This window comes from Cyclopterus lumpus, chromosome 11 (genome assembly GCF_009769545.1).
Source record: "Cyclopterus lumpus isolate fCycLum1 chromosome 11, fCycLum1.pri, whole genome shotgun sequence".
In the NCBI taxonomy this organism is placed as follows: Eukaryota; Metazoa; Chordata; class Actinopteri; order Perciformes; family Cyclopteridae; genus Cyclopterus; species Cyclopterus lumpus.
Window position 1 is genome coordinate 7363764 of NC_046976.1, and position 12382 is coordinate 7376145.

General features: G+C 40.2%; 1 protein-coding gene across 3 annotated transcripts; it reads right to left on the reverse strand.

Moving 5' to 3' along the window:
* Positions 1-278: 278 nt before the first annotated feature.
* Positions 279-8476, reverse strand: LOC117738890 (phosphatidylinositol 4-phosphate 5-kinase type-1 alpha-like). 3 transcript variants are annotated; one of them, XM_034545037.1, is made up of 17 exons: positions 8302-8459; positions 7805-7926; positions 6852-6905; positions 6625-6659; positions 6349-6435; positions 5733-5863; positions 5517-5634; positions 5118-5270; positions 4507-4806; positions 4136-4344; positions 3969-4052; positions 3514-3562; positions 3331-3415; positions 2491-2652; positions 2124-2340; positions 1553-1631; positions 279-1458 (listed from the first exon to the last, which is right to left on the reverse strand). In XM_034545037.1, exons 2-17 carry the CDS (start codon positions 7851-7853, stop codon positions 1453-1455), a joined length of 1818 nt encoding a protein of 605 aa, XP_034400928.1. In that variant the 5' UTR covers positions 7854-7926; positions 8302-8459; the 3' UTR covers positions 279-1452. The 3 variants fall into 3 exon arrangements, with proteins under 3 accessions (XP_034400928.1, XP_034400929.1, XP_034400930.1); XM_034545038.1 differs by having other exon boundaries at positions 6864-6905; positions 8302-8444; XM_034545039.1 differs by lacking the exon at positions 6852-6905 and having other exon boundaries at positions 8302-8476.
* Between the last annotated feature and the right edge of the window lie 3906 nt (positions 8477-12382).

Consider the following 12382-nt stretch of genomic DNA (forward strand, 5'->3'; position numbering starts at 1 on the left):
TCTTCAGGTCTAAACTGCTGCTTCTGTTACTTTTAGTCTCTAGGTGGTGCACTTTGGACTTGAAGGTCTGGTTATGGTTATGCAATTTGATGATATTAGTGGAGCCCAGTTTCAGATGCTTTACATCATTTACAATGCAGATTAACTGCTGTTATTTATGATTATATACAAATATCCCTACTTAGAAAATCACAATATGTTCTCCTTGGCTGCAGTGTTAGAATGTGTCATGATGGTGAGGCTGAGCTGAACCAATAGGAATACTCTGAAACAGTCTGTTTAATGCTCTTTTAGAAACTGTTTTTATTCCATTTTACAGCCACAGTGGGACACCGGCTTATACTGCAAACATTCACTATTTAAAATGTCTGAATTTATAAGGAAAAACAAAGTGATTGTACCACGTTTGTAATCGTGTCATACATGACATTCAAAAGTTATGTGTTTATGTTTATTGAGCTCATGTAAAATTGTGAGTCAATTTCCCCCAATCAATTGATCAGTAGGGAAGTGGTTCTTTTATATGAAATCCACCTTAAACTGACTCGCTGGTATTGCTTCACGAGACAGGCCCCAGGTCAGAGTATCAGTTCTTTGCTCACATTTAGACATAAGCCAGTCTACACAATCAACCTGCAACTGGATATTAAACTGTACAGTGTATGTATAAAAAAATAATTTCAATATAACCCTTTGACCCGAACATGAGGTGACATTTAGGATTCACAGTCCATTATTAGAATAGTTGGTTAAATAAAAAAACACAAGCTAAGGCTCACCTCTTTTTCCAGCATGATTTGCATTTAGAGCAGGCTTAAAAAAAGGCAGTTTACTCAGTACGTATACAGTAATTGCTTTAAAAAATGTTTTATTTAAAACAGTGTTCCCAACCCGAATAATATGGTTTTGTGTTAAGACAACTTAGTCAATCATGTAGCAGGGACCATACTCTCGGCTTGGGCCTTTGAGTGGCGGGACAGACACGTACAGAGACGAGTATGCACAAGGACGTGCTACAGCATTTGGTAAACACGAATGAGGAATTCATTCTAAAATAGAGAAAATGAATTTGAAAAGCAACGCTTAAATAACGACAGTTGCAAATAAGGCAAAGACCTCGTGTTAAACTCGACATCAAATGCTGGCTGAGTTTAGCACATCAGTGCCAAGAACAATCTGGTTGTGCATAAAAGCATTCCTATGAGATGAATAATAGTGTTCAATAACCACAGCATAAATGTACCCGCAATTACTAGTGTCAGAACACAACCACCCATTGACATACCATGTATCGATTTGGAAATCATAGTGCAAAACAACAACATTTAATGTCCCTCTTGGTCTCGCTGATGCACCGTAAACTTTACCTCAAATCACACCAAGGGGAGTCGTAACAATTCATCCACGCTCGTGACTTCCTCCAAGTTTGTCTCCGTTCACAAGTTCATTCTTTTACACCTATAAACCAAAGGCAATGAACATAGTTACAAAAAAAACACTCTGCATAAGCAAAATCTGTCACAATTTTTTTCTCTTCCTTTTAGCAACTTACGGAGCATTTGCTTGCTTGTGTAACGATGTCACTGAGTGAGATCACATCCTCAGAACTGATACTGTCATCATACTGAGCTCTGCAAACAACAACGGGCCAGTGTAAGTAAATTGAACCTTCACACAATATGAAACACTCTGTTTCTGTATGTGAAACAAATCTATTGAATATATTTAAACAACTAAAACTAAATCAATACTTGGTACTAAGGTTTACTTGAGGTTAGCATGATGAAGATGTTTGCCATTATATGGCACTTTTAATAATGCTTTACTGCCACCCACAACAAAAGACACAGGCTATGGATGGTTTGGGTAAGTTTCAGCCAATCACATTAGGTGAGGTGGGATGTGTACACAGATAATAATTGCATCATCATTAACACTGGCATAATGTAAGATAATAAACTTGAAACTGAATCTGTGTGCAAACTATGTGAAATTATCACACTACATATTTAATCATTAAACATTATAATCCATGACAGACCCAAACACATTTGAATATGCATATACTCCTGACAAGCTTTCATAATTAAATACTAATCTTAATGTGTGGTTTCCCCTCTTACTTCTTGAGGGAGCTGAGCTCCTGGTCTTTGCTTAGTGTGTTGTTTAAATCCACTCCTGCTTGCTTGTAGGAATCCTGAGAAGGAGACGGAGGCTGACTTGTGGGAACAGATCCAGGGTTTCCCGAGGAGGAGGAGAAGCTGGTTTCGGTAACGTTGCCAACAGCGCTGCTGGCCGGTAAGGTCTTTGGGAGGAGGTCAGGACGACCTGACTGCATGACTGGGGGGAACGGGACGGAAAACTGTTAATACCGTGTTGTGAAAGAAGCACTTCACATGCTAGTACATGCTGGAGGACTGCCGGTATAAAAAAACTGAATTTAATTACAGCACTTCAGCTGAAACCTGAAATCCTGTTTCCAGTTCTTACCGTGGTCTCCTTCAGGTTCGTCTTTGGTCTCAGAGCTGACTTGGAGGAAAGAGTGCTGGCTGTTGCTGCTTGTTTGGGTCATAAGAAAAGGCCCTGCGCCAGCTGTCTTCCTCAAAGGACCATGTGTTACTGCACGGCGCTTCTTAGATGGCGAAGTCTTTACTAGATACAAGGGGAACAGTGTTAATTAAGAGGTCATAAAACGAGATTCAATTTTGGTGTTGTAGAGTGACCCAGTGGGCAGAGAGGCACGTCAATGCAATCTTGTTGCCAAGATGTATGTCATAATAATTTGGTATTTTTATGTGGTGAAGGCACACCTAAATAAAACTCTGAAATCACACAAACGCCATTATTCATGTTTGGACAACCTCTCCACTTTTTTCAACCAGCTGACATTTTACTTTTTTTTTTTTTTTTTTTTTTTACAATTGTTGTTATTTTTTTCCCTTTTTGCCTTTATCAGTTTAGAGGACAGGGGGGACGGCTTACAGCAATGGTTTACTCTGCTGACTCTTCTATTGCTATCTGAAGGCAGCAGATATCGGTTTCATCGGCAACCTTTAATGTTGAGTAATGTTAATGAATTCAACAAGAGTCATCATCTGCTCTCGGCAGGATGTTTGAGCAGCTGTTTCTATATTTGAAACTCTGCACGTCAAAGATAACAATAGGTCTCCTCTGAGGAAAAGCTAAACTGTGTACGCACCATGACGGGGAAAGCCCTGTGTTTAAAGGCAATGAAAGCAACAAATGCACCTTGCCGTCAGGTGACGCGGGTGTGATCTGTGCCACGCTGCAGGGTTCACAGTATTCATACGCATGCATTCATGTACTTACATAAGATTTTCCTGAAGACTGCATTGCACATGAACTTCTGAAATCGTTCTGCGTAGAAACTCGGTCTGTGTACCGATACAGTGTCCTACAGAAAAGGAATGGTTGCAGGGTTTACATGTATATACATTTAAATTAAAACTCATTTTAAAACACAAATAACTGCGGCTAGAGGATGTAGCCTACCCCATCGTGAACCAGAGCTTTCCACGAGTGTTCAAGCTTCTTTACTAATCTGAAAAAACAACACCAAGAGCCTGGATTAGACTCCAGACTGTAAATGGACTGTACCTGCGCTGTAATAGCGCTTTTCTAGTCTTCCGCACGTCATCATTCACCCATTCACACACTGATGGCAGGGGCTACCATGCAAGGTGCCATCGGCCCATCAGGACTAACTAACATTCATAGCATGGCTACGGGAGCAATTTGGGGTTAAGTGTCTTGCACCGCCGACCCTCTGATTGAAGGACGACCCCGCTCTGCCACTGAGCCACAGTCGCCCCTGAACACATCCTGTAAAGACACAGGTGGGCCATTGAAGCTGTCGCCGTCCTGCTAACGTGCTACTTTTGCTATGCAGGCTGTGTAGACTGACTGGACAAAGAATTTCGAGGTATACAAACATGTGTGCTCTTTACCTGTAGGACTGCAGAATGTCGATGATACCAATATACACCAGCAGCCTCTCGCCTTTTGAGTTTCGTGCTGGGATTCCTCCCGTCCTATCAAATCAAACAAAAAGAATAGCATTTAGTGTTCTGTTATTACTCTCAGCAAACATGACCACTGAAACACCGTCACTCACTGGTCCTCTGTCTCCGGTGATCCAATGCTCCCTGCCTCAGCCTGGATGGCCTCGATAGCAGTGCTGTACATGGGCTTTTGACCTTGTGGCCTCCGTTGGTCCACAGCCCCGACCACCGACTCTTTGCTGGCCTGCTCTCGACAGGCTTGATTTACATTGTGGATTCCCACCAGAAGGCTGTAGTCCATAATCTTAAAGCTTTGCAGAAGCTGAATGGAAAACCAGGAACACACCACACCAGTGATTACAAATGAATTTGGAAGAAAATAGCTGAGAAAAATTGTGCATTTATCGTCATATTATTTTAATTCATTTCAAAATATCATGCTTGTAGCCTTATGTTTAGACGGCCATTAATCTGTAGTTCTTACCAGGCAGTCTCTTTGGATGGTCTTGCAAACAGCACTGTACTTGTCCCCCTCCAATAACAGCCCATCATGCATGTCCTGCAGGAAGTCCAGGTCCTTGTATGTAGGCACAGACTTGTCTTTCTCTTTAGCTGAGGCCCGCCGCTTGTAGGTGGAGCCCTTTAGATCGTACTTGAGGTGCATTTGTACAGCACTCGGGAGCAGATTGTTCATGACTGCGATACGGATGTTCTTACCCGCCGACTGGACACAGTAGAGTCCATAAAACTTTGGTAACAAGGTCCGCTTGTTCTGGTTCAGGTTCTGAAAGAGAGCATGGAGAGGATGGTAGAAGGAAAGTAAAATATTTACACAAAATCAAAACAAGCAAGATAATGAAACAAATAAGGAAAAGTAAAACCATTATCCCACACAAGGGATGGAGTCAGTGACGAATATGGCACCTTATTTTGACAATTTTAAGAAACACCTCCCAGTGTTTTCCCAGTTTCTATTATAATCCAAACATCCTTACATGTTACAATAGTCATTGTTAATTCATCTCTTGATTTATCATGTTGTCTACAATATGTGAGAAAATGCCCAAGATATGAAAGCCAATCATTAGATCTTACCATGAAGTAACCTGGGAGCAGTTTCTGCAGAAACTCCGCCTCTTTGTGCTGCACTGTCTTAATGATGAACTCATCGTCACTGGAGACGTAGAAGAGAGATCCACTTGCCCCGGAGTTTGATAGCTCAATGAGCGGATCATTACACAGAGAGTACTGTCACCAGACCAGAGCACAGTCGTTAGAAATGTTGTCTTATAGGTACCGAAGAACACAGACTACGACCACAGGTTAAAAACAAGTCAGCTGTGACTTTACATCGTAAGCAGCCCCACCCTTAGTGTGTCAACCCCTCATTTTTTCACGCTTCCCTAGTTTCACTCTTTTACGTCTTTCCTCAGAGTTTTACTGTTCTGCTAGCACATTTTCTGAGTATCACAGATGCAGAGTAAACAAGAATACCATGTAGTCATCAGGTCGGATGCCAAACATCTCTCTGAAGTACCGGAAGGCCATTGGGGCGTACGTCTTGAACCTGAAGTCTCCGTAGTGGTGGGCTGGTGTCAGGTTACTGCCCTCACTGCCAGTAAAAGACAACACACAAGACGGTTACGTGAGGAGTAATAATTTAGTACAGAAAGAAGCCCATCATCTTTACCTCAAATTTGTAAAATGTACCTGGGAAAGAAGATGCTTTCGACTACTTCAAAGTCCTGCAGCAGCACGTCTCTCTCAGGTTTCTGGCTTAAGCTCCCCACCGTGTGCGCGATGCCTAACTGGATAGCGCCTTGCAGGGCTGAAGATGTTGTCTGGAAAAAAGAGTAAACTGACATGACTCAAATGACAAATACAGTTCAGGTCTGTCTTTGGTTCATATGTCTTTGGTTCATATATGAACCAACCATACGCAATCTCCACAATATGACTTGACAAGAAAAGTTTGACATATTTTCATGAATTAACAGACAGTAAAGGTCTGCAACAATTACTTGATTAATCGATCAACAAAAAATGAATTTGCAGCTATTTTGATAATTGATCAATTGTGAGTAATCTTTAGAGCAAAAGGCTCCAAGCATTATTTTTACAATTTAAATATATTTGTGCTTTGGAATGTTGGTCAGCCAAAACAAGACATATGAAGATGTTACTGCTGGCTCTTGAAAATTTTAGAGACTAAGCAATTAATTAAAAAAACATTTGGCAGATTAATAGATACGGAAAATATTGTTTTGTTGCAGCTCAAAGTGATTGAATGTAAATGTGCTTCAGTCAATGAAGGCTGATCACCCACCTTCTTGTACGTCGTCTCCCCAGTGGGATCAATTCCACGATGGCCGATAGTCTTTTTCATGGCCGGAGACATGCTGGTGCTTGGAATCTGTGAGTACAAACATGGTGAAAGAAAGAATTACAAGAAGGAAAACAAAGTAATATCCTCATGTTTCAAAGAGGAAGGAACGGAGGGAGGGTGTGTCAGCTAAATATCTATACAAGACAAACGCAATGTGTTTCCTAACTCACAGAGTAAGATTACGCATTTCCTGCAAACTAATCAGTTATTTCTTACCTCGGGAGAAGCATTTTTTTGGGTCCCAGTCGAAGCTGCAGTAAAAAGGGAATTAAACATAAAAGTTAGAAAATTATGAAAAAGGCCGAAAGAAATACATTAAAGAAACAAATGTAATTCTTGCACTGGATGCATTAATATTACACAACAAAGATTGAAACATCTTCCACCATTCCCTAATGGTGAAGAGAAAACTGAGCAGATTTGAAACAAGCATTTAGACGCACCTCGTTTTTTACCTCTGAGAAAAGACAGTCTCCTCCAGAACTGACTCTGCAGGTCTTCGAGTGCAATGGGAGGAATTAGATAAGTATTCTATTATTGTATAAGTAAATTCATAAAAGGCTAATGAATGTCCTGATATTAACGGACAGTTATTTTCCTGGCAGTCTAAAGTCCAAATTAGACCTTAACAGTTCACAGCCTTACATTTCAAAAAGCGACACAACAAAACGGTGGCACCGTCCACCTTTCAGTCTTATTTGAAAGGAAAAAAGAACCCTGATGATGTTGTTGTAATGTCATCAAGAGAGCATAACTTTAAAACAAAAAAGCCCTGGGGGTGTAGAATTTGAAAGTTGTGAATATTTACCAAGCTAGGGGGGGTGGTCTAATAAAAAGATAGTATTGGTTGCATTATCGTACGTTTTTAAAAAAAATACAGTGAAACATTTTTTTTTTTTTGACCATTGATCTTTTTAATCTGTCTCATATGAATCCCACAACTCACTAGCTTTCAAGTACATCTAATCCATCACATTAATTGCAATAAGACTTAATAGTATACGAGTAACACCTCTCATTATAACTCAATTAGTTTCAACAACAGCACACATTAAAACTTCCAAAATGACTAAACTTGAGTCTGTAACTCACAAACGGTTTGTACACAAATGTAATTTGTAAGTATTGGTTTCAGCCAGGTGTGCCTAAAAGCCTGGCAACAGAGTGTTTACAAACAGGAGAGTCAACATTGAAGATCCTTTGAGGCGTTCAGGTTCTCACAGGACTGACTGACGAACTGCTGGCGTGCTGATACATGTCGGTGCACGGGATCCATAACCTGAGCTAATAAACATCCATAACCTGAGCTAATGAACATCTATCTGTATCACGTCAAAGACATCTGATCTGTCCCTTTCATAAAACGATGGTGAACAAATACAGCGTTAGTACTTACTACCAGAGAGGCCCTGCAGCTCTGGAGGCTCCTCTGCAGCTGTGGCCATTCAGACCGAAAGTCAGATCCCGACTAGACGTTATGGGTTTGTCTCTGCGCGAGCACTTCTAGTGGCCGTGGATCTGTGGCGACAAAAGTAGCTTATTAGCCGCAAACACTTCTGATGACTTCATGCTACAAATATTGACAACCGCCACGTTGGCTCTGGGGCAGCAGCTTCGAAAGTACACAGTAAGTAACATTGACAGGGCGGAGACGGAGACTGGCGGCAGTTTGTAACCACTGTATGCAAACCGCCTGTGAATAATGTCACTGCGGGACTTTAGTGAACGGTAAGACCCGTGCATGTTGTATCGGGCCAGCACGTTAACTTACACTGGATTGCGACATTTAACGACGCTAGCTAACTAGCTGCTAACTCGGATCAAACTTTTCTAACTTGAGCAAAGTCCCACTGATAACTAAGCAACAACAATACAAACGAAGAGCCAACTTACTCGTAAATCTTGTTGAGTAGTTCCCACCGTTTCCCGAGAATGAAACAATTAACTTTAAAGGCACTGTTTTTCCTAAAACTAAATAAACAAGGAAGCAGTGCGGAAGCAGCAGTTTTGCATTATGCTCCACTAGCCAGCGCAATAACACAGCTTCCGGTGAAATGTTCTTTCAGAATAAAACACAAATGTCACAAGGGAACAAAAAATAAAACTAAGGACCTTTAGTGTGTACACCATGCCATCAAACAACTATTCATCATGTAAAGATATAGTGTAGTAATGTCTACCTGAGCAAAGAAAGGAAGTCGCTCTCCCTCTATGTGTGTTGTAACCAGAGTTTCTCTGTGTTTTCATTACATAGCGTCCTGGCCAACATATTACCAATCCTCCTATTATAGCAAGGTCATGACCTGCAATCTCACCAATCGTGTCTAAACCGTAGCAATCTAACCAACACAGTCAAAGGATACTAGTCAAACTGAGACAGGATTCGTAATTTTGATTTGATTGTGTCACCATAATGTTAATGCATGTGAGCGTTACCTACTGGCTCACTATTGCCTCGGTTCTGCAGTGCCCTCCATGCAGCTGATAACAATGATACTGTCGTGGCAGACAGGCTATGCAGATCTGAGGTTGCGGGTGAGAGCGTGTTGATGCAGGTGGTCAGAAAGGTATAGAGGGGCTCAGAGTTGTGAGGGGCTTTGTAGGTGATGAGGAGAATCTTGAACTGGATATGTTGCTGCACAGGGAGCCACTGGAGCTTTTGATTTGGTGGAGATGTAGAGCTTGGTGCTGTCAGCATGGAGACCGTGATGGCGTACAATGTTTCCAAAGGGCAGCAAGTGGAGGATGAAGAGGAGGGGACCGAGTACTGAACCTTGGGGGTCATCTTGAGAGACTGGGGCTGTGTCAGAGTTGGATTTATTGATGATAATGAACTGTTCGCGGTCGGAGAGGTATGACTTGAACCAGGAGAAGGCTGTGCCAGTAATTTGGAGGAGAACTCACGACGAGAAGGAGTGGTTGATCGTGGGACTTTTTAATCAGGGTTGTTTCAGTGGTGCCGGATGGACGGGGAAGGACTGAGAGAACAGGTGACCGGATCTTGGCGAGTCCTGGTGTCGGTTTGTGCTGGACCAACGATGATGGTGTCCATGAGCTTCTCGGCATCATGGATCTTGAAGATGTTAACTGATGTTAACTCATGATACCACGCCCCTGTAGTTGAAACCACACCCCCCACGCCAGATCCCTGCCAAAAGTCGGAACCTGGAAAAAAATACAATCTGAAAGTGAAAAAAAGATTTGAACCCCAAAAAATAAGATTCGAAACTGTAAAAAAAAGAATGAAAGTTGAAAATATAAAATATGCTACTGAAAAATGAAAAGATATATTTTATTCCAAAAAAAAAAACATAACTGAATCTAAATTATTTAAACCAACACAACTTTTCATACACTGATTTTTATTTCGAAAACATTGTTGAATTTTTCAATGTTCAAGACCAAAACTTGAATTTTCAGGTTCAAATCTTTTTTTCAAACGAACAAAACTATTGGCCTGGATTTGGCTCCATAGATCCTGTGATATGTGCTACCTGTTTGTATATGTACTACCAACTGCTTATTTATATCATGGTTGAACATGTGAAGCTTTGGTCGAATTGCAGAACGGATTCCTATTTCAATTGGTTGCTAAGTTAGTTATTTAGCTTACATTAGAGCTTTGCATTATCAGAGCCTATTTTTAATTAATTAACCACTTTAGGAGGCGGGTAGAAGCTGTTTTTGGCTCCCTCTCTCTCTTATGTGCTGTGTTCAGCACTGCTCCACCTACACATGTCCTCTCACAGCAAACAGCGCTGTCCATGGTTCTGAAACAGCAAGGAAAGTCACGCCATACCAAAGGTCGTTGTTCTTCCATTACTTCTATTACAGTATTTAAATACAGCTTTGAATGTCCGTTGTTATATTGTGTCACATCATCACCCTAAAAAAAATATTATCAAACAAAAGCCCATGTTTGTGTAGGGATTCATCTGATCAAATGTGTTAGTCCTTATTTAGTAATACAAACTTTCTCGATGGTCAATGCGTTCTTACAACCTGGTTTATATCTAGGAATACCAGGTTTAAACGGAGTGAAATAACATGTGTCACCCTGGACGCCACCTGTGTTAACAAGACAAGACTGATGGGTCCTGGGATGTGTGCTGCTATTTTCTCTATGTGTAAATGCTTTTTTAACATTATTTCGAAGCTTCACGCTTTGGTCAACTTGATAATTGTGGAACACTTTTCTCTTTTAATTGGTTTCTCCATTAGTTGTTAGTGGCTGCTGAGATAAATCATTTTAAATTAATTTATAAACCTGTAGAATTTACTAGCTTGTCAACAAGATTCAACATGTCAGGAAATAGTTTAAATATTTTGAGAAAAATATTCTAATAATACGAGAATATAGTCATAATATTTCAAGACAAAAATGTACCTGCCCAAAAAAACTGGATCTTCTTTCTTAACTTTCCCAGACTGTTAGCTGGACTTTGTTTTCCTAATTTTCCAGCCACAATCAGCGAACCGGATTATGTTAGCGTTTACAAAGAGTCGTTTTCTTTATTTATCTTCACAGAACTATTTTCTACTTTAATGCTCTACTGCTTTTTTAATGTAAATTTCTTCTAGAGCTTGTTATTTATGTATTTTTTTCTAAGGTTCTTTGGGGGGCCAAATTCAGTATGAGGTCAAGGCTGATGGGTCATGTGATGTGTGTTGCATGTTATTTTCTGCATGTACCAAATACCAATATTTCTGACATCTATTTCAATGGCTATCTGATAAATATAATCTAGCATATGTATTTAGTGAAAGATTTAGGTTTGTTGTAATATTATGTCTATACGTAATCACCAAGGCTGTGTTGTCTGTTGCATCAAACAGCTGACAGTATAAAACATTTTCTAAACATTTTCTAAAAAATTACACATTGCAATTCTGGTTTAACAGCACACTCAAAAAAGACTTGAACTTGTTTCAAAACTCAACTTTTGTTCTCGTTTGAAGCTGCCAACCTGCTGTTTCTCCAAAGTTATTATCAGTAGCTTGTTCAGTAACAAAAAACATATGAGAACTGTAATGTCTATATTTCATTCTTTATTTCCATAACAAAGAATACTACAGTACATGTTATAAACTGATGTAAAATCCATTCAGGACACACTTTATTTGAGCTATGACATGAAGTAAACATTTGCAGAAAAGTGCAATTTAAAAAACATGTTTTCTGTTGTAACAAAGCTGGTTAACATACAGTTGTCAAAATAACTGACTTCAGCTGTTATTGTCCTTACTCAGCATTAGCACAACCAGCATGTCCTGTCCTCCTCTGTGACACATATCTGCATCACATTATGAGCTCAGCATATTATGTATGTTTGCTAATGCAGCACATTAACCCAATCTCACTCCCCACTGAAAAATCATTATTCAATCTCAAAATAGTTTTACCTAACTATTTGGTTCACTTTTGTTTCATATTGTATATATATATTTACTTCTCTGTCCAACTTCAGCAAGTATTTGCGTTGAAGGTGAATCCCAGCTCCTCGGGGACGGGGGGTGCAGTGTAGTTTGGTTTTGGGTCGTAGTTTGGGTTTGGCAGCTCGCTGTCGAAGCACGTCCACCGAGCGACTCCTTTGTCCATACAGCACACATATGCTTTAGTCATGGTGGAATACTCTTCGATACAGAACTCAGACAGGGTTTGTTTCCACTGTAAGAAAAATATACTTAAGGTCACAAAGTTGTATTTCATCTCCCTCTGAAAAAGCATATTTCATCTTCACAGGTCCTCACCACTTTTAGATTCTAAAGTTAAATCTATTCCTCTGTATTTGGGTGCAGAAGACGAGACTACTAAGACTGTCTTTTGTCTTTTAGTCATAGTCTGATGCTGGTCCTGTGAACTGAGGCACTGAGGTTCTTGTCAAATGCAATCAATTCAACCTGTTTTTAATTATGACTTATTGTCATTCTTTTGAAATATTGGTAATTACAGGAGGTATTTTCTTGTTGTTTG